The 22,779-nt window shown below is 37.1% G+C and overlaps 3 protein-coding genes across 7 annotated transcripts; 2 read left to right on the top strand and 1 right to left on the bottom strand.

The window, feature by feature from the left end:
- Positions 1–102: 102 nt before the first annotated feature.
- Positions 103–5,808, top strand: LOC119983745 (probable plastid-lipid-associated protein 14, chloroplastic). Of its 4 annotated transcripts, none has more exons than XM_038827470.1 (14): positions 103–257; positions 629–994; positions 1,079–1,122; positions 1,199–1,277; positions 1,368–1,484; positions 1,772–1,954; positions 2,041–2,127; positions 2,429–2,535; positions 2,623–2,710; positions 3,251–3,331; positions 3,427–3,503; positions 3,646–3,781; positions 4,418–4,480; positions 5,006–5,808. In XM_038827470.1, the coding sequence occupies exons 2-14, from the start codon at positions 695–697 to the stop codon at positions 5,648–5,650; spliced, it is 2,007 nt and encodes a 668-aa protein (XP_038683398.1). In that variant the 5' UTR covers positions 103–257; positions 629–694; the 3' UTR covers positions 5,651–5,808. The 4 variants fall into 4 exon arrangements, with proteins under 4 accessions (XP_038683398.1, XP_038683400.1, XP_038683399.1 ...); XM_038827471.1 differs by having other exon boundaries at positions 110–257; positions 683–994; XM_038827472.1 differs by lacking the exon at positions 4,418–4,480.
- On the bottom strand, positions 5,706–13,728 carry LOC119983746 (splicing factor SF3a60 homolog). 2 transcript variants are annotated; one of them, XM_038827474.1, is made up of 12 exons: positions 13,432–13,727; positions 12,972–13,085; positions 12,236–12,340; positions 11,839–11,981; positions 11,591–11,687; positions 9,926–10,090; positions 9,405–9,476; positions 8,746–8,904; positions 8,492–8,569; positions 7,334–7,462; positions 6,686–6,832; positions 5,706–6,113 (listed from the first exon to the last, which is right to left on the bottom strand). In XM_038827474.1, the coding sequence occupies exons 1-12, from the start codon at positions 13,603–13,605 to the stop codon at positions 5,967–5,969; spliced, it is 1,530 nt and encodes a 509-aa protein (XP_038683402.1). In that variant the 5' UTR covers positions 13,606–13,727; the 3' UTR covers positions 5,706–5,966. The 2 variants fall into 2 exon arrangements, with proteins under 2 accessions (XP_038683402.1, XP_038683403.1); XM_038827475.1 differs by lacking the exon at positions 12,972–13,085 and having other exon boundaries at positions 13,432–13,728.
- A 163-nt stretch (positions 13,729–13,891) lies between these two features.
- On the top strand, positions 13,892–16,071 carry LOC119983748 (vesicle transport protein SFT2B-like). Its single transcript, XM_038827476.1, has 6 exons — positions 13,892–14,088; positions 14,189–14,242; positions 14,448–14,521; positions 15,011–15,128; positions 15,486–15,544; positions 15,651–16,071. Exons 1-6 carry the CDS (start codon positions 13,984–13,986, stop codon positions 15,727–15,729), a joined length of 489 nt encoding a protein of 162 aa, XP_038683404.1. The 5' UTR covers positions 13,892–13,983; the 3' UTR covers positions 15,730–16,071.
- The last annotated feature ends 6,708 nt before the right edge of the window (positions 16,072–22,779 follow it).

Genomic DNA, 22,779 nt, shown 5'->3' with positions numbered 1-22,779 from the left:
GTAAACGTGGCATAGTAAAGTAAGTCACATCGGACGCTAGCCAGGGGACCCTCGTCGTCGGTTCACATATGGTTTGGCCCGAAGATATTTGGAGGGGCGGACGTAGACACGAGTAAATACCATGACGCACCGTTTCAAGCTTACTCCCTCACGCAACCCGCACACTCCTCGACTTGTCTTCCCTCTCTATATAGAAACTCAAAACAAGCAAGCAGTTTGTATCTACAATACAAATCGACTCGATTTCTCTGCAGCCGGTAAGTCTTCGGTATTTCTTTAGATTTTCCCCCCTTTTTTTTTGGTTTCTGAGAGAAGCATATGATCTATTCTGTTTTTAGCTGGAATTGAGCCTTGTATCATTGGCAATCATGGCGCAGTTCTCATGGCTAATCCGAAAACTGTTTAGTTTTCCTGCCTTTGTTTGGCTGCGAGAAACCGTCGGAAAGGAAATAAACAAAATCGTTTTTTGGATTTTCCAGCTGAGAGATTGTATTTTTCAAATTGAATCCCTGCTAGATTGAGCAAAGATGCTGCACGTAACTTGAATAGTACATATTTTTCGTGTTTATCAAAACCGAATTAATCTTTATTTGTTGCATGTTTGGCTGTGTGGGGCTAATGGTGCTAGAAACAAAGAGCTGCTGCTAAATTGAGATGCTTGTGGTTGCTTCGTGAATATCAGAGCTTTTCATCAATGGCTTTATGTGGAATTGCCATTAGTCCAAGCTTGGAAATTTCTGAGAGATGGGGTCGTGCTGGAAATCCATCCATAGGACTTGTTAGGTCTAGTTGCCGACAACTGAATTTAGTTCGAAGACGAAGTTGTAGATTACAATGTTCGTCTTCAAGAAATGTGATTCCTTTGACGGATGAAGAGGAGGATCCAGGGACATCTTTATCACTGTCAGTGGAGCAAGAATCAGGGCATGTTTTGAGGTTCAAGATGTCTGATTTTAAGATTCTCAATCGTGTCAGTTCTGGCCTAGGTGGGAGGGTATGGAATAATTTATAAATTATAACAATCCTATTGCAGTCGTTCAAATATATTTTATTCTGATCGATTTGAGGTTTGCTGCAGGGGGATGAGATTGTTTTCGAGGCTATGGTGGAGAATTTCAACAGGTAAGGTTTTTATCAATTTAGTACTGGCTTGCCCTTCTGAGAGACAAAGCTTAACATGTTTTGTAATGGACTATAGCCCTCTGTATAACACAATAGTCGTGCTTCGTCAACTTACTTCAGCGCAAGCACAACGTAGAGGGAAGAGAGCGATAGAGGTATGGGGAACATAGATAAAAATAAAAGTATGTACTTGGTTTTTCAAGATTTGATCGTGCTGCAATTCTCTTATTGTCTATACTTCATAGGTATTGAAGAAACTAGCTCATCGCAGACTTATGTATCATTCATATTCAATGCAAGTTCATGGTTACGTCTCGTCATCCGCAGGTAGTGACTGTGGCTCATTTACCCTCGTTCATGGGGTAGGTCCTTCTCGATGAATCTTTTGCTGGAACTGACATACTCATTTAAATGGCTCATACTTGATGACAAGACGCCTGCCAGATAGATTAATTTTCATTTTGGTCGGAATAGCTCAATTACTTGCCTTTCTATGCTATAGATATATTGTCTCTGCCACTGCTTCAATAGTTTATTTTAGAGATCCCAGCATAAAATCATAAATTCAAGATGTTAACTAAGCTATTATATAGAGGAATTGTGCGAAAAGCAAACAACCATTTGACTCTCTATATGGTTGCTTTTACAGTATCATGGTAGTTTTTCATTAAGACACTGGCTTCAGCAATCTGATTGGCTTCCTACCCTGGAAGCTACTCTTGCATTGGACGAGGAATCTGTGAAGAGGGTGGGAGATGACACTGTTGGTGGACCTGCTGTTACCCGACAATTGCGAATAATTCGTATATTGATGAGGGATCTTTTGATAGGAGTATGCTTTCTCTTTTTGATATTATGAATCATCTTGTTGCTATATATCGGTGGATGCAATCACTTTGACTCTGTTCGTTACTTCAGGTTAATTACTTGCACAGCCATGGACTTGCGCATACAGAGTTGAGGCTGGAGAATGTTCATATAAGTCCTGTGGATAGACATATTAAAGTAAGCATTTGATTTTTCCTGTTTATATGTTTGTCTATATACTTTTACAAAATGATTAGAAATACTAGTTGTGACCTCCACAATCCGATTCACATTAAAAATGTATTATATCTTAATATTATTTTTATATATTGAATACCGTAGGAAAAAAAACTAAAAAACATTAATTTCCGTAGGGGAAGTGCATAATTTGAATTATTCGGGGAATGGGTTTGGTTGTTGTTTTGACTAGTTATTAGAATATATTAATACATTTCTTTTGCTCTTCCTGGTTGCTAAGCTTAGTCTTTTGTATCATCAGGTAGGAATACTTGGAAATGCCGCTGACTTTTACGAGGTCAGTCCAAATAGTGGAACACTAGACAATGTCAAGGACAGACGTCAACTTATGATTGCATTTGACATGAGGTACGTTTTGGACTGAGATGGGACGTGTTTATGTTAATTTGTCAATGAATCTTCTTAAACTCATTCTAGTTGATGCGTAATGGGAAGGTGTGTTGGATTTATGATGGCAAAAATGGTGTTGCAAGAACTCATGGATCCATTAATCTTCACAAAGTTCAAATCGTTCCTCGTGAAGGTATAATATGCTAATGTGCCACATTTTATTTGGTTTTCTGACCTTCTAATCCGAATCCAAGTTGCGTCTTGATGATAGGACTTACATCTCTAACCATTGATTATAAACATTGTCATATTCGTAGTGACATGATATCCTATCATGGGCTCTTTTTGGAAAATTTGCCGGTGTGGTTGATTGAGCACACATTGGAACATTAATCCCACCAAAATGAATTCATGTAATCCCTTGAAGCCTCCAAAGGCCTTAAAAAGGGAAACTGATAGCTAAGTTTCTTTACTTAAATCAAATTTGTACGTTCTCAAAAAGATCTATCATGGTGTTTGTGACTTTGTGTAGGTCGCTGTATCGGATTCATGTTAATAGTGTATTTATATCTTCATGTTGATTTAGCAACTCAGACTACAAGTCCACTTTTCTATGAAAATTTGGAAAACTGTTATCGTGATTCTTTATCTTAAATCTGTTGGCGTTCAAAGATCCAGTGCTTTGATATGGTTTCGAGTATGATACCAAGCAACTATTTATGTGAAAATGTAGGGAAATGATCCGTCATGCCTGCGTGAATTCATACTGCCAATTCTCAGTCGGGATTCCCCATCTGGAAATGCAGGACTGCAAGTAAACTTTTCCATAAATATGATTAGTACTTTTTGGGTTACTCCTCTCCATTCACCTGGAAATTTTCTAGTTTTTGTTTCCTATTTTTGTCACAGATACTTGATCGGAACTGGGGTGCAGGTTGGAACCTTCTTTCGTTGTTGCTCGCAAGCAAACCATCTAAAAGAATCAGGTGCTGTTTCTCTTAATATCTTAAGAAAAATATGATAAATGTCACTAAATTGCAATATCTCTATCTTTGGCAATAGCTCATTAAGTGATCATACGTTTGGAGATAATGCAATTGATGGCGATCATTCTGGTTTTCTGTGCAGTTGTTTGGACGCCCTTAGACACCCATTTCTATGCGGACCAAGATGGCGGGTTGTCCCATCCATGGATATTATACGATGGGGTCTTGGTTCTACTGCTGTGCGGATTACAGAAGAATACATTTATCGCCGCCCTCAGGTTATAGTCTTTTTGATTCTCGTATTTCTGTCATTGATTCCATGTAATGCTTCACAGTGCATCAGTTGCCACTGTTGTTCTCATCTTAAACTGGCCTAATTCTCAAATGTGAATGCAAAGCATCATGATTTGGTTCATGTATGGTTGAGTTTTCTTTGTAGTATGAAAGTGGCAAGGTGGTGCTTTACTTGAGTCCTACAGTGATAAGTTTATTCAATTCGTTTCATCTTTCCTCTGTTGATCTGGGAAGGGAGCACGGCAATTCAATATTATTTTCTAGATTTTAGTCCTGCAGAATGGAACCATCCAATGGATGTCTTACTATATCCTTTCCTGTTTCTAACCAATAAGGATTCCCTCGATTTAGAAAAGTTGAATCAATATGTTAAATGAGATATCTTGGACATACCTATATCTGATATGCTTTTTGTCTGAGATGACTAATAATGGTTTTCTTCTCTTATCTAATAATGAGACTTTTCAGGTCGAGGCTGGGGGTATTTATCATTAAGTAGACATTAAGACATGTACTTGTACAGTGGGCTAATTTTAAGAAGTCTAAAGTCTTGTGTTATTTCTACGAAGGTTGAGAATGTTTGTGCAAAGCACATTGACTGTGATGTTTTTGATGTACAGCGTGCTAGGCTTGCCCATTTCATTGAATTAATGGAAATGCTGAACCCTAACTCAAAGCCAAAGGTAAGTAATTATCTGGTATTCTTGGGGATGTATTTCTGATTCTTCTGCAACCTATTGAGACACAATGGGGTTCGATCTCCTGCTTCAGAAATAATATCACTTTAATAATCTCTTTCAAATTCCACTTTCCAAAAAAAGTAGGATAACCAAACTAATTGTTCATTTTGCAAATATGCAGAATCTTGCAGATCGTATGCATTCTAACCTCCCTGTTTTATTATGCTAGTGACACTTGGCCAGAGACTGGATCTCTGTTTGGATTTATAATCCAAGATATATGTGGTGTTGTTTGCATCACCTTAGCCACATAAACTAGTGTCCACTTATGAATCATTTTTGTCCAATAGTTCAGTCGAGAATAACTGTTGCCGTATGATACTTGGGGCCCTCGCTATCAATGAGATCATCCAATGCTGTATTGTAGTGTTGCAATTATCGATAAAGATGACATTTTGACCGTAACTATCCTTTATTGAACCTTACTGTAGTCGTCAAACTTATATACTGTTGTGAATATGTGTGCAGAATTGGTTGGAGTTGCTACCAGGAAAATGGCGTCTGTTATATTGCACTGGGAGGCACATAGGATTGACTCTTCGTCAGCCATCTGCCCGTGTCCTCATTGATGATGTGCATCTAACTATATCAAGAACATCAGATTCTAATGCCAGCTTTTCATTCACTTCTGACATAGGCTACAGAGTCATGATTGGTAAAGATTGGCCTCATGACAAGACCGGAATAGCTGGGAACTTGCATGTAATCTCTACATTCAGGTTAACAGCGGGGAGAAGATTGTATCTTAAAGAAGAAAAGACTACGGGTAGGTTTTCGTTGGATCATACAAACACATGGGATTTTTTGACTCAGAAGTTGTCTGGAAGGAAATGGAGGAAAGTAATTCCCTTTGAGGAGGTGCCTTCGAGCCTCCCAGTGGCCAGGTTGGTGTCAAGTGACATTGAGGTGACAATGATCCTCCATGAAACACTGAATCAAACTGTTGTCAACGCACAAAATGTAGTCCAAGAGGTTAGGACACAACTCCCACCTGAAATGTTTGATTTGTCAAAGCTTGTTTGTGGAACATATGTGGACTCGAGGCTACTAGTACTTCGTGGGGTAAACGGGTCGGCTCTCTTGTTCTATAGGTCATCCACTGATGGGTACTAGTAGGACTGACTTTTGCTGTATAGTGTTCAAGAGTCCTCTTAAAAAAAGAAGTTAATTTTCCAAGCCAACGTACTTGCATTATGTAGGATAAATTGTCATGACAAAGAAGCATGTAAAGACAGAAGTGAACAAACGTATAACAAATTTGGTTGCTGCGACCTCGATTCAAGGCACTTTGCTTCTTTTCTTCCTACCACGTCATTGATGCATCAGGTCTGGTAACTCGAGCGCATACTAGTAGCCCTTAAGCAAATAGAGAAGTATGGAAAGCCCATATCCTTAAAGATCAGTATGATACAAGTCTTATCACTATTCCTTAGATCAATCCCTGCCGTTGAAGATCGGTATATGTCTTCTTGTTATAAATGTTGCCCTCCTTGTCTTCATATTCTTCTTCAAGATCAGGTCTCCACTTGTTAACTCCTTGTCGTTCTTGTATTCGCTTCCACAATTCCTTTGCTTCCTGCAAGATTAAGGTTTTTAGTGCCACAATGGTCGCCACTACATAAGTAATAGTCATCCACAAAAGCACAAATATAAATACTTTGCATTCATAAATTACAGGCATACATCTACCACACAGAAAAGTGAAGCACATTGGCCACCAGAATTAGAATAAGAATACTATCTAGACTTTTGAAGGCACTTCAAGTTAACATCCTCTATATGTTTCATTTTAGGACAGAGATATCAAACCCAAGTTTTGGCAACAAGCTTGCATTTCCTCGAGGTTGAGTAAGAGTACAGTAATAAATAGATGGGAGATGCTCCAACAATGATGATAATTACAGGAAAAAAAATGTCCAAACCACTGGTATTTCTTATTCTAGGATGACCTTTTTTAAGGCAAGTGAACCTGTTGTAGTATAGGCTTTGCATAAACCACAACACTCGAGTATAAAACTATTATCAACCTAGGAATAATGATTTCACCGTCTAGAGAAGTTCTAGTATCATGCAAACAACAATCAATTTCACCATCTCAAGTAATCCATTATTAAGTTCTAGTATCATGCAAACAACAATCAATCTCACCTCGATTGAAGTGATTTCATTGAAGTTCTTAGTATTTGGAATACCAAGACAACGCATCCCATGCTGGTGGCGCCATTCCTTGAAATGACGCTCAAAAGCCCTCCGGCCCCAGTAACTGTAGTTCCCACATATCTCACACTTGAACTCCTAAGAAATAAGGAAAGCATTGCAATTTTTGAGTCATAAGAAAGCCTATACAATACACCTTAAACCAAGAGACAAGGTTCTTTCATATCAAGCCAACAGATGCACCATAAGTCCCTTTGGGGACATCCGGTGAAACAGATGCACCATAATAATGGAAATGTGACAGGAAAAAAAGCAATTTCATAAATGGGAACTCTGAATTTATTGCAGGTTGGCTGCTAAAAATATGCTGATAATAAGTAATAACTTAACTCACAGGATCACATATTTATCCTGAAAGATATCTATGCAACGTGAGGAATACCCAAATCATACATCATCTTTTCAGTTTTTCAAAACTAGCACACCAACTCCATAGATAATAATCTACATTAAAAAAAACACTGGTAATGAAACTGATAGAATATCGCTGAAGACTGAGGGAGTAGATTCACAGTGTACACAATTTGGTTCAGCAGCAACAAATATATTGTCATAGGCTCTAAAAAGCAGAAAACATACCTGGCCGAGACCATGAAGCTTATACAGCCAATATGGTATAGGCTTCCCATCCCAACCCATTGGCAATTTGAGGGGATTATATATTTGCTGATCTTCATCATCACTCTCAGAGTCGGCCTGTGTCTCTTCCTGTGAAGTATAATTAAATCCACACAACCATGATCATCAAAAAACCAGACAACACAAAAGATTTCGGTTACAGAACAACGATAAGTTTGCTATTTCACATTGGTGAGTGCACAAGTGCATGAAGTGTATGCCGAAGATATAATGCGATAAAGAAAACAAAATTTGTACACTGATATGAATAAGAAGCTCAATATTTCTAGGTTAATGATCATCAAATAGCAGAGTTGATGATTACAAAACATCAAACTCAGCAGAAGAGAATAACATCGTGACTAAGAATGCTATAGCAAATGGACTTTTGGAGTAGGAAGCATTCCAGAAAACAAATAAAATAGTCGAGGAAATGCTAGATTGTCGGCTTCAACATTACTGGTCAACCAAATTTCACACCAAGTACCAGGAAAGATAAGAGTACACTTTGAGCGAAAGCTTATTCATAGAGTATCCAACTGATATTAGGGTCATAATGCTACGTTTCAACATTCAAGGAGTACAAAAGGTATTTTAATAGTAATCATTATATTAGAGAATTATCTTACCATGATGGAATGCGATGGGGGGAATTAGTGTCATGAGGTTATATAGGCAGAAAAAGGGTATCAAAGGTGCAGTGATAAGGTTGACCTGTTTTGACCTTCTTGTTTTATATTAGAACCACCGAACCTCCTCACAATTGTAAATTGGTGCTGCCCTTTGTTTCTAGGATTTTGTTCCCGTTTGTTCTTTGTAAATGTTTCTTTAGGCTTCCCCTTCTTGGTGGCTTCTAATAAAGTTTCATTTGCAATTGATTAGAAGAAAGAAAGAAAAATAAAAAGTGTTTGCACATTTTAAGGTTACTTGAGTGACTTTCCGGTCCAAGCACCCGGTTTGGATTGCACAGTTCGCACTATATATTTACTAATTGCAATTATGTTAGTTTCTATACAAGCATACTAACTAGAACATTGACAGTGTCACACAAATATAGGCAAACTCAAAAAATTCAAGATCTTAATGTATAGGCTTTCAAATAAAATACTATTCACTTACATCCTCACGCTCTGCTTCTATTTCGTCATATGTCATGGCCTGCTTCTTCACAACATTTTCTTTTGTCCTTTCAATCGTCTGCACAAGATCACAGTAATCAGACATATAGTGTTTAAAACCTGAAAGAATGCTTGGACATATGCACCCTAGTCTAGATGACCATTAAAGGTGCAAATGCAAGGTACATGGCATCTTGCCAATACATCTTAATGTAAATTATGAATCCAGGAACGTCAAGGAAATATCATCCTGACCTCATTCAGAAAGTCACATAATTTTGCCACTTTGGCCTCCATCAAGGCAATTTCTGCTGAGTTGTCTGCTTCTCTTAGAGCTGCTACATCACCATTTTGTTCTGAACTGCGTGAACCCTTGGCGAAGTGTTTCTTGTCCAACTGTTCAAGAGGAGTGTGCTGCACAAAAATGAAAGGACGCGTCGAAATAAGGATCAGTTACCACTAACCTTAGAACTTACCATGATAGTCTTTCTTAGATGGTCCCAAATGAGGCTACCTAACCCCCACACCCAAAGCAACAGCAGCACCAAAACAAGGATTCAAATTCTTTATCTTGGGGTGACAGAGTAAATCTTAAGTACTGAAATTCTAAAGAAAATTTTCAATGCCTTTCAACTGATGACAAAACTAGCATGTGTAGTAATAGTCCTGCCAACTTTAACAGCATTGTGTTTATGTAAATATATGAATTAAAGTTCTTTTTGTATGTACTTCAACTGAGGAGCACTTGCATAAGAACAAGTTTCCTACCAAAATACATCACTTTATGAAGCGAGAAAACTGGTTCCTTCCCTTTATACAATTACAAAACACCTCACATTTCAGAGTTTTTATTCTTTGTTTTTTTTTCTTGGGGGTTGGGACTAATACTAGGCAAAAGAACCCATGAACTATACCTTTGTGAGAAAAAGCCTCTCTGCACGCTGCTGAACAGTACCGCCAGTCTTCAGTCCTAATCCGGCCAAAGCCTGCCATGCAAAAATATAATGTATTTGAACCAAAAACTTGGGAAAAGTGAAAGCTTCAAACTTATGCGCTACAACAGAGAGTGCTATTTGAATATAAACATGATGATAAAGGGTATCTTCTCCAAAGAGGACACTCTTACTTCCTTCAAAAGAAAGAAGACACTCTTACAAGAAATTTTAAAAAATAAAATAAAATAGATGGTCTAAAAATTCAGCGAAGAAATAAAAGATCATAGCCAAGATAAGCCAAATGACCAAATTCAAAGTCATGTCACCATATTAAAACACTGCGAAAATGATGATACCAAGTCCATACTGCAAATGACAGCAAGAAGAATACAGAGAATAACGGTGATAATAAGAAAAGGTTGATCCTCACCCTATAAACAAATAACAAAAAAGGGCTAAAGTAAGAATATGACCACAGAGTATAATCATTATGACATTACCTCTTTCAATTTTTCAGGACCAACTTCCATCAGCTCCTCAACAGAGCTGTAATAGTCAAGATCAATTGCCGTATGCTCTCCTGGAGCATGCCCATTTTCTTTATCATCTTTTTCCCATCCTTCCACCATTCCACCCATCCATTGCTCTTCAAATTCAGTAACAACCTGCAATAAAACCTCAACTGCATAATGAAAGAGGTGGGATCCAAGATAGTGCAGTGAGGAACAAGATCATCCTACTTATAAAAACCAAGGGAACGAGATAATCCTAATTGAATACCCCCTACGTGCTGCTAGACAAACTCTGCTTAGGGGCCAGACGGAACAAGCCTTTTCTTTTAGAACCTAGTACTGCAGCTGGATTGAAAGGCAGGAAAGCGGACCCCTATCACATAAAGCGGCTCGATCCAAAACATCCAGATAGAAATTGAATAGGACGTCAGACTTCAGTAACACTAGCTACATGAGTAGATCATTGATTAGCATACCTTCTCTGAATAGTCTACATGGACCTGCCGTTCTATTACTATTAATTCTAATTAATCCAGTAATGCAGACAGCCTTTCCGCCCTAGAGAAAAGGTAAAAGCTAAGGTCGAAGAGGCAGTAGACAAAGATCTTTCTAAAGACCTTCCTACCGGAGGCACTTTTCCAAAGTCTCAAGAGGAAAAGACCAGTCAAGACCAAGGAAGTGAGCGGAGAAGACCAGTTTCCATTTACTTTGGGGAAATAAGGCCAATCCGTTTGGCCATACATAGTGAAAAAGGAAACCTGCCGGGGCAGCAGGGAGGCTGTAGGGATATGAGCTGGCATTATAGACTTTACAATTGAACATCCACAATGCCCGTGTATCGCTCGTCCCATATTAGGGTGCCTCTTTCAGAGGCCATGCGTCTAAAGCAAAAAAAAGGTATTCTAGCTACGGAATTGTTTTTATCAAATTCATCAACAAGTCCAGTGACACACCACCTTGGGCGCCTCCACAAGTAAATCTAGAATTGCAAGAACCTCCCCAGAAGAGGAGGATCAAGATCTGGTGTCGAACAAGCAAGTAAGTGTCACAACAAATTCGGTGATTGCCGCCAGTGAAAGTAGAATTAAGTCAAATATTTTTCTTTTAGAAAGAATTTAATCAAATACACAAAGTTGGCAGACAACGTGACCTACTTTACTTTCAAATGTCAGTTTATGAAAATCGCATAAATAATCACATTTCTAGAACCTCTTTTTTGAGTGATGCCATGTCTGCCAACCATCACAGATATGACACAGAATTGCCCACCGTCGAAACTTGTCAAAACCGGTAAAGGTTTCTAAAAAGGTGAGGAGAAAAAAGAAACTCAACATGGAACAGATTAATTTCTTTTACCAGGGACAAAGCAATAGAAGGTGACCAATTGATTATTGGATAGCTTTTCATGAGCAGCATCTACTAACGTGAGAGTAATCCTTTATGCAAATTATCCAAACTTAGAGTTCTACAGTTGCTACCCCGAACAACCTCCCGGCAGAAGCTGGCTAAGCATGGCATACAGCATCATAATGAAATTCAGGCAAAAAAATTAAATAAGGGGGGTCCTCTCAACAACTTCGCAACCAGCCGTTTTTCCTCCCAAGTGAAAAGAGTGTTGACACCAGAAGGATGAATAAATCATAGAAAACAAACCTTTGAAAATATTCTATCAAGGTCTTGCAATGGCTCAGTCCGCTGAAAGAAATAAATTAAATATTCCAGAAGATTCACCATGTAATCCCTGTATTGCCTGCACAAAACATGAAACAAATAATTTTCAAATCCTGGACGAAATTTACAGAGCTGGAGGAGGAGGAATTTGCATCCAAGTAAAACACCACGATATTGACAAATGCAATAATAACGACTTCCTATATTAAAGAAAAGCTGAGAAACATCACCTTGTCATCCTTAATTTCCTAGAGATTTTCTGTGGTTCAGAAAAAACATCAAGGTAAGCAGCATATTCTATTTTCTCTCCAAATTTAGAATTAATATACTGATGGTACATCTCATGAAGGTCTAGATACCTCCCGAAAGCCTCCTGTAAAATGAAAAGCCAGATATAAGAATGAATTTAACATTTTCAAAGTGTATAAAACAAGAACCATAGCAAATTCTCAGATAGAAAAGAAACCATTTAGTGAGCTCGTATGATTCACAAATTATATAAGAATGTCCACTGGGACTGTTTGGTTGGATTGTATCAAAGCACGATAAAAGCAATGGACACTAGTAGCAGGGGAAGCACATACAAGATACCAGAGAAATAGAAAGAAAAAGGAAAGGGAGATATACCTCCCCACTAAATTCAATCGAGGGTTCTTCTTTAAGCATTGCTTCATATTCCTCATTAGCATCCACAACACGTGCAGCTGGATGCCTCCTGTGGTAGTCACGAATCTACAAAACATAGGAAGGATTGCATTAAGACTTTGAAAGCAAAAACAGTCACCTTCAATTGAAAACCAAAGATAGTCTCCACAAAGACACACACACACACAAGCAGAAAGATGCTCTCCTTTACCCTCATATGCTACATAACATCATCAATGTTAACTTGTACCCTCTACCTCGAATTTGAATAATACAACACAGTAAACAAAGTCTACAGGATCCATTTTGCTCATCATCTTTGTCTTTGCTAAATGCCAGAGGAAACCTTTTACACAAATTACAGAGATATTCAATAGTTATTCACCGTTAAATTACAAAATGACATATTTTCAGCTTCATGTCACTAGTTTGCATATCCTAAAAAGTCACAATCTCCTACTACGTTGTCACCAGTCACCACAACAATCGCGTCGTGGTACTCAAATAAGCAATGCACGTCAGAAGAGGTCAAACCAGCAGAAATTGCCCACATACAAGCTCTCAGTAAAACTGACCATTCTTTAATCAGAGTCGAAAAAAAGAATATTATTTAACCTTCGAATTCCTATCATTCTTTCAAGTTTCAACCACATTAAAAGTAGGAAACTAAAATTAACGTCTAGAAATTGATTAAAAATGTAAAACTTAGACACTGTACCTCCTTCAACCTATCATAAAAGGCACTAAAGACATTCGTTCCAGTAGCAGTTTGGCCTCCAAGAGCAGCAACTTCATCTTTCCTGGCACTATCTTTATCTTCATATACCTCAATCTACCAAAAAAAAAATGTAACATACAATTAAATCCACATACAATAGTTGGAAACTAAAAGTCACTCTCTAAATAATGATTTTAGAACTAAAACAGAATCACGTAATTCAGATTACAATATCCCCGATTTCTACTAGAAACTAACAACACCTTTTGCATTTCATTAATAGATGTACTTCTCAGGCATCTTAGAGCAAAAAATAAACAACAGAGCACGCATTTCCTTTCGGGTGTTCTCATCACGAGATGCAACATGAAATTCGAAATCCTACGTCTCTTCTTCCTGCATTTTCTAAGCATCCTAATGGTGCAGAAAATTCTAGGGCAAGCGAGATAAAGAATATTACCAGCTTCTCCGTTGTGACGCTGATGGTATCGATCATGTGACGGACTCGATGGCTCTGGAAGAGACGGTCCTTGGCGTTAGAGGGCTCGTTCTGGAGGTCCTTAACTATCAGCCGCTCGAACCGCTCAACTTCCTCGTGAGCAGCACGAGTCACCTCCAACAAAGTCGACGACATCTTCGCTCGCTCGCTCTCTCTAACGAAGTGCCTTCACCCTCTCTCGCACTTGCAAACGAGTTAGGGTTTCACGCAAATCCGAAGAAGTTAACGGACGAGCCACATGCAGGGAAAAGGCACTGGGTTCCGGACTGGTTGAAGTGTGAACTTTAGATCCGATACCACTTGCTACGGGCCGGACCGTTGCCAAAGGCCCATACATTCAATTGTCATAAAAAATTGATCCATTCTCCTTTATTATTGGGCATGGCCCGTTGTATTTCATTTGCCTGGAAAAAAGAAAACAAAGAATTCCTCTCTGTGTTAACGAAGTCCAAGTACGGAGCCATTGATGACTGATGAGCTGATTCGAAGAGAAGTAGAGGTTGATCGGAGAAGATGTTCAGGCTGAGCCGATTAATATCAGAAGAGGATGATGAAGAGAGAAGAGGAAGCTTATTGGATGAAGATTCTGATGCCCTCTGCTCTCTCTCTCCTCTGCAAGTTCGTTCTTTCCCCTTCTCTGCCATCTCAAAATTGATTCTTCTATGTTAAGACTGTTTCAATAATTTCGGATATTGATTGCATTTTTTTCTCCAAGCAGAGGATCTACGTGTTTGCTGCTTGTCTGGTCGCTGGTCTGGCTTGTATGTTCCTGGTATGACTACAAGGCATTCAGGCTCCTTTTTTCTATTTGTTACTTTAATTATAATAGAAAATTAAAGAAATGTGTTTGTTTACAATGATATGTGGAGGAGCTTAATGGGTGATATTGTGATTTATATAGCTGGGTTTCAGAGCTATGATGCAAGAATATATGTATATCTTAAGTTGACAAGCTGTAGCTTATGCTTCTTTTGCAGTCTTTGATTGTGTTTGCCAAGCCCATCAAATTTGCACTGTTGTTCACCTTTGGGAATGTGTTGGCAGTTGGAAGGTATCTTGCGATGATATGTTGTAACTTATTCTTTTGACATGGGATTTTGGCTAAAAGTTTAATATACAGTTTTGTGCTTTAGCCAACCCATTAATGTCAAAATTAGACCCCCGCCCCAACCCAATCCACTGTTTCATATCATTCTTTGCTTAGTGAAGGTATCACGGTGTTTGCCCCTCTAGCTTTCCCCTCTTCTGAAAAATGACAAAGGTCCTATACTAGATGTTATGACAAAAAAATGAATGTTTGATAGTGTAAAACATTAAATTAAAATGAAATTTGAAATGATGGTTTCTGTTGGACTATACTGTGTAGCCACGAGAATACTCGGGAAATCACTGAAATCTGTTCTAGTGTTCTCAAACGCATAATCAGTAGAAATATTGTCATCCACACAAATAATTTTCCTATGAATCATTCTAATGTAATTTGACTATGTTTTTCTTATTAGCATTTCTCAAATTCTAACCTTTCTATTCCTTTTGGCAGCACAGTATTCCTCATTGGCCCAGGGAAGCAACTGAGTATGATGTTTGATCCCATCCGTCTTTATGCAACAGCTATTTACATTGGATTTGTTGTGTTATCTCTCATTTGCGCTCTGTGGGTGAGTTCCTAATCTTTATCTGACTGTCTTTCTTTATCTTGCTTGCATGCGATGTTGAAAATGCGTAGTTACATTTAGACCATTTATTAAAGTTAGTGAATTAACTTTTTATTATCTATCTCGTCATCAAACTTGAGGTGAAGCCCTGTTATTTATTGTCGATTTTTTTTATTTGGACTTAGGAGCTGTGACTAAAATTTGACACCCTCCTATTCTTTTGCGATATTTAGCATTCCAAAATCCATATTTATAAACTATGGAGTTGTGTCGACACTTTGCATCAATTATAAGTATGAAATTCAATTAAATCATGGTATAACCAGTCATGCTAAACAGTGCTTTCTATCTATATTACAGATTCATAACAAAATACTAACATTAATTGCAATCATATGCGAGATTTGTGCTCTCATTTGGTAAGTTTACTATTGATGTCTTTGACATTTTCTTTAAATTTGTTTTTGAGAGTTTTTGTTTGTTATACTTCAAACTACTGACATTATCTCGATTTGAGCTGCTCAGGTACAGTTTGAGTTACATACCGTTTGCTCGGAGAGTGGTTTCTAATTTAATGATCCGATTATGTGACACTGAACTTTAGCTATATGCAAGTATTCTGGAGATTGATCATCAGGATGGTGCTTGGCTCTTCGGAGTCCGGTTTTTGTTTTACCTCGACTTTGAGCAGGTTGCAGACTTGCAAATTTTCCTTTTGCGTTTGATTTCAGCCTTTCAATTGTTGTTTACTAATATTGTACAATTCCTAGTCCTTGTTTAACAAACAATTGCTTCAATTCGTTCCCTAACCTCGTCTCCTTCTATAAACTGTATCTTGTTCCCATCATCCTCTGTTCTTTGGGTTAGAATTCTGTAAAGCTGGCCTAAAGAACTTTATTTGTTGATTGAATGATTCATCAGTGTAAAACTTATTCTGTTGAAACCAGTTCTTTGATCTGCCATTCTGTCTTTGCCCGAAGAATCGTCAGAATGGGCCTCAAAATTAGAAATTGGGTTTTGCAAAGAGTCCACACATGAAGATAGGAGGCCTACCTAAGAGTTTTCAATGGGCCATTAGTAGGCCCAACCCAATCTCCAATTCGAGAAATCCCGACTCAAGGTAAAGCACAAACGCACACAGGGAGAAAACTCAAAAGTCTGTGAACCCATGGCCCACTACTCTTTTCACTTTGGCGTGGTCGCAGATCCACCATTGCCCCGACAACATGCTTTGCATGATGGAAATGAAGAAATAGTGTCATTTACATTATTTTTGAAAAGATTTTGGGTGTCTTTTCAACATCAATGTGGTCTGTGAATTTTGATGAGATTAATTCTACACCAAGAAACCATGTGACCAAAAATAATACCCAACTTTTTCCAGCCACCCACTGCTACATAGTACATATCAATGAATGAATGTGAGCTTTTTAGCTACCAAATCAGAACTTGTTTGGTGAATCTTTGTTCCAATTTCTGACCCGCATCTACCTCGTTTTGGTCCTACAAAGTAGTCCACTTTCATGAGTCCTTGTCTGCCAGCTATCAAGTCTGCAAGGGGACCTACGTATTTGACTTCATGTGCTTTATGAACCATGAAGGGTTAGGTGGGTTGGCGTTAGACTATTGTCTCAATTAATCCAAGCAATAACAATAAGAGATTAAACAGAGAATAAACCAAAATCACAAGCAAACAAAATCAAAGAACACATAGACTTAGAGTGATTCAACCGGGCAATTCGACCTAACATGCTACGTCCATTGTGATTGGTAGGTTTTACTATCGCAAAGATTAAGATTACAAGCTAATTATCACTCCTCTAAAAGTGTCAACCACCCCTCTCTTTTTTCTCGAGTTTTTTTTTTTTTTTTTGTTTTTGTAAAACCTAAAAAATATCATGTTTTTCGTAACTTAAATTACGGCATATGTGATTGTCGCTCGAGCACCTAAGTATCTCTTTGAAAAACGCTACAGCTGCTACAGTGCCCACTCGAGGGACTATCTACTTAAAAGTGACCCTTCACCCATCTTTCCCTACACTTTCAATGAATGAATATTATCATTTATCACACCTATTGTCTTAATTAATGAAGCCAATTGCTATCAGATCAATGTCGCTACATGACAAATAAGTAGTGCTATGAAAGTCTGGAGTCCATGATTTTTTAACAGTTTTCAGCAGGACAATATGAATGAATCATTCAAAAACCTAAATAATCCATTTGTTTGTGTTCGTTAGTTTTTGGCAGATCAAGAACACAAAGTAAAGAGAAATCCCGTGTTAAATTATGTAGCAATTTTAGCAGGTAATTGGGTTGGTGGGCAAAGTTTTTTTCATGATGATTGTGCTAATATATATATATATTCATTTGCCTGTCCTTAATAAGTTCTCAGCAACCCACTACAAACTTTTTAATCGACACACCTACTACCAATAGAGACTACCAAATAGTAAAACATCACATTGATGCTACCGCCGGCGCCACCAACATCTATGCCCTCGTCCACCTACCTTACAAGTTTCACGTTTGACCTTATTGGTGGGACCCATGAAATATGCATTCCTGATAGAAAATTAGGGTTTTTTTTAAAAGGTAAGTTTCATTATTTTCTTGATTTACTAGTTGCTCTTTTTTTTTTATCAAAAACCTCTCCAAGACAAGGGCTCTTTAAACTCACCCCAATGCACTAAGACCCAAATCCATAGAGGACAAGTGGTGCAGTAGCGTACCTAATTCTTCGGAGGTCATGTGCAAACTCTTAAAAATAAACTCTCTAAAAAAAATTAAATGTCCTTTGTAACTTAAATGGATTAGTGTCTATTATGACATTGGTATTGTTTTCAAAAATATGGGGATTCGGGGATCATGGGCGGTAGACCATGTCGCCCCACCCAAGAGACACCCCTGACATTATGGGTTGGGTCATCCAAGATGGGCTTGAACGAAACACACTTAGAGATAACATTCAAATTGGATTAATATAAAACATTATGATAAGGATGTGGATAAGTTTTATTTAGGATATGGTTGAGTCCATTTAGAATAAGTATGCCACACCTTGAAAATTTCCTCACACGGGATTTAATTGAGTACATGTACAAACACAATATACGAACACACCACCAGATCAAGCCTATGAAAGTACAGGTGTCAACATGCCCCACGCAGGAGGCACAAATCAAGTCCACGCAGGGGCAAACTATCAAGCCCACGTAGGGGCAGACAAAGCCCACACACCTCCTTATAAATATTCGGAGGAGGTGAGACTAGAACCCATGACCTCAGTCAGGGACATGCAAAGTCATTGCCACTCAACCAATGACTCATTTGCCACACGGGATTTAATTAGTAGTTACTTAAGCCCGTGTACTTAATTGCTTCTTCTTTTTTTTTTTTTCCTTTTTTTGCCATTCAAATTTTATATGAGATCATGATTCTTAATTATGATTCTTTTGCTTATAATATTAGCTTTTTTTCTTAAAATAATCTGCCTTTTTTTATTTTTTAAATTTAAAAATACTTTGACTTAGTTTAGGTAGGGACCTTTTTTGTAACGACGTGTGATTGTAACCATTGGCCTGCAACCCTTAGAATCGTTGAAAGACTAACATGTGACAACTCCTCAACTAACGAATGGCCAACTACCTTTTGTTTCTATCAATCAGTGGATCCCTAGTCCACCGTATTATAAGATACGGGCCTTCTCTTTTGGCGCCAATCTTGATATACATATATACACACAAATGACACAATAGTATTAGGTAATCCATATAGTGATAGCTCATGGATGCCTAAGTATCTTAAACGAAATTTAAAAACCTTTTAACCCTCAAAATACATATTAGATTCTTAAAAAAGTTACATATTCAGAATCAACGCATAAAAGTTTTTTCTAACGAAATTCATTTTCGATGAGTTTTGTCGGGTGAATCTTAATTCTATTGATTTTTTCAATTGATTCAAAACTAAAATAACGAATTCTAGACTGTGCTTTAACAAACAATGAAATTTATATTAAAACAATAAATTTTGTACAATGAATTAAGGGATAAAAGAGTGAAATAAATTTGTTGGGCTCATTTGAGTTACCAAACTGATGGGTCACATGTCATTTTCGATATACATATATATATTGTACAATATATTGAAGATATTTTTTTGTTGTAATTATATAATTAATGAAGATATTGACCCCTAGTTAATTAGCATTGTATTGTGTCATTTGTGTGGTGCATCCAAAGTGTGGATCTGTCTCTCCCCATAAAATAGTAGAGATATTGTTAATCTGCTTCGAAGAGCCGCATATGTATATATAAATTGATAATTATATGTCCTTTAGTTATTGGTTTCTCTTTTGATTACAGGCTTATATAGCTAGCATGATGTGTACCCTTGGACGTGTCGTTAAAGGGAATCGAGTCGCATTAATTGGGAGTATGTTAGCATTGTGGGTTATTTATAGGGTGAAGTAAGACTTTATTCCAGATCGGATTGAAATGACCAGATCGGATCGCATATAAACAAATGTCTCTTTCACATGATCAACACGTGTTCTGGATCTAAGAACAGATGGTGATGATCCAAGAAAAATAAAGACATGTTAGTCTTTGACCCGAAATGGACAATATGAGTTTATAATGTTTGGATTGAATTTTTTAATATGGTATCAAAACAAAAACTCGGTTCATTTGTACATGAACTCTACCTGCCCAGAAAATTCAATACAAGGATGGCACTTTTCTGATTTGTGAAGGATCGAATGGACCACCAATCATGCATGGAAGTGCCTCTTAATGCCCACATGAAAGTTGAAACTAGCAAGTGGGCTGATAATGGTATGGGCAACAGATACATACACATGCATCTTCTCCCATATAACAACAATACACATGTCCACTTGTATTTCTCATTTTAAAAACATAAATAATACCCATAAAGCTTCCCTATCATCCTACGCATTCTTTGCTTTGCTTTGATGTTAAGTAAATTTGAACAAATTGTCCTTAACATTCTTCGCCCCAATTTCCCAACAAATCACTTGAAAACAAAAAAATACCCCGTAAAAATAAAAATAAAAATAAAAAAGTCGTTTCTATAAATAGAAATTTTCTAAACGATCTCGATAGTGATTTAGCAATCCCAACCGCTAGCAATAACAGATCATTGATTAAAATGGTGAACTTGACAGTGGTAACTCTTAACACAAGCGGGAGGTCATCGTGAGTTGAAGTTTCATGGATGTTTACATTATCGCAATTCGTAAGATGGGTCATTGTTCAACCCGCATGTGCCACAATTCATGTCTCGACTGGTCCATGGAGGTTGTGAAATCTTCCACGTGCATGATGTGATGGACAGATGAGTGGGTTCTACATTACAGGAAGAAAAAAATCCCAACCGCTAGCGATTAGGCCTCGGAATTGTAATTGTATTTATCAAACTGCGTACATACGTGTACATACTTCCGAACCCTAATCGATATTTGATATTAGCCCAAATAGATTTTGGTGGGGCAGAACAAGATGAACACAACAACAAAATATCTTGATATATATATTTATTCAATTTTTTCCTAATATTTGCAGCTACTGGACAAGAAACTACTAAATTTGTTTCAAGTTGTGTTCCAAGAAATTTAATTAATTAATATATTAAGTACAACTCTTGCTTTGCTAGCTGATTAATTAGTCTTAATTGTGAGCAGCAAACAATTAAATAATCAATATAGTTTAAAATAATATCAGCCGACATAAATTAAATATTAAAGAATTCAGCATTGTTAATTAAGCATAATAAAACGACAATTGAATCAGTTATTAACTGAACTATTCGTCGACAATGCAAATTAGTTTATATAGTTTGTTAACGTATTTATTGTTTGCAATTGCTCTGATCACATGAATAAACAAATCTAAAGAAAATGCCGTGGGAGACACTCCCTCCATTTTTAATTCTTATTATCGTAGGGTTTTTTTTTTTATATATATGACTTTATTTTATTAATTTTTCGATGAAAGATATGCAATTGAAAGAGAAAGAGAATCAAATTAAAATTCTGGTTTTTGGACAAGCTTCCCTTAATTAACTCCTTACCTCAGGTTCGCATTACAGTTAAAGTGCTTAATTTACCTTATAATGGAGACATGAAATATAAACCAAAATATACCAATTTAGGAAAGTAATTTCTCACTAGGTAAAAGTAAACAATTAATCATATGAAAGTAGAGAACATGCCTACGATTGTTAATATTAGTTAATTTATCATTCAACAAATACACAAAGGTCTACACAGGCAACAACAAATGGTGGTTTAAATTGCGGAAATTAATATTTGAACCCAAGATACCCCGCTCCAGTACCATGTTAAGATTAGTTACTTTGACATTTCATTTATTGAGTTGAGACATTTCAATTCATTTATATATATTCTAACAATGTTGTGTGTAGGAATATACGGATTCAGTGTGAAAGATTCCATTTCCCTTCAAAGACTTTCAAGCAGGCCAAGAAGTATGAACGTAAAATATGGATATTTTTTTAATTGTATTGTAAGCTTGTTGTTGGTGGTGAAATTAGGTCAAGGGTTGCAAGTCTTGTACACGCATCTTTAATCCAAAATAGGTTAGACATCATTGTATTCACCAACCACAATGTTAATTATGTACACTAGGTGGTTTTCTTGTTCTTGTGTACCGATAACATATAAAAGTAATCATACTATCATTATTGGTGGTATCTGTTGTACTCGTGTCTAACAAGAAACTATCATTTTATGAATCGGATAGTTGTGAGGGAACGCCGGCATAAATCCAGCCTAAACAATTCGAACATATATTGTTAGTTTTGGGCCAAGGCTAGCGCAATTTTGTATTTAAAAGGGTTCTCTTAGTTGAAATAGATTGAATATTAATAACTTATAAACAATATAGGTGGTTTGCACCCATAAAAGTTTCCTCCCATTGCACGCATGATTTTTCATTATAAGAAAATAAAATAAATAGTAGCTCAATATATTATGCCAAAAACTCTAACAAAGCAATGGCTGTCGGCTGAGCATTTATGTCACTTAAAAAAGAGACACAAATAATCGTCAATTACATGCTGTATTTCATCTTTTTTCCTATTATGTTGGTAAAAGCTTGTTCTTTACTTGAAAAATATGCTTTGATGAACAAATAAAACAAAAGAAAGAACATTATTCCTTTTGTGTCAAGAAATAAAAAGAGCTCAATTTCTTTAACTTGAATGTGATGTAGCATCTCTTGAAAGACCCCTTTAATTTTGTTTATATTTTTGTGGAATTATTCATTTGATAGTGAGATGGTAAGGGAAAGATGCTTCATTTTTTTTTAATACAAGTACAAATACAATATACGACACATCACCAAATCAAGCCTATGAAAGTACAGGTGTCAACAGGCCCCACGCAGGAGACACAAATCCTGCCCACTAGGGACAGACTAAGCCCACACACCTCTTTATAAATATTCGGAGAAGGTAAGACTAGAACTCATGACCTGAAATCAATGACATGCAAAGTCATTGCCACTCAACCAATAACTCATTTGCGGAAAGATGCTTCATTGATTAGGTTGAGAATCCAAAATGATATTCTAATTTTTTTTTTAAAAAGTTATGCATAATTATAGTG

The sequence above is a fragment of the Tripterygium wilfordii genome, chromosome 18 (genome assembly GCF_013401445.1).
Source record: "Tripterygium wilfordii isolate XIE 37 chromosome 18, ASM1340144v1, whole genome shotgun sequence".
Taxonomy (NCBI): Eukaryota; Viridiplantae; Streptophyta; class Magnoliopsida; order Celastrales; family Celastraceae; genus Tripterygium; species Tripterygium wilfordii.
This window is presented reverse-complemented; position numbering and strand designations above follow the sequence as displayed.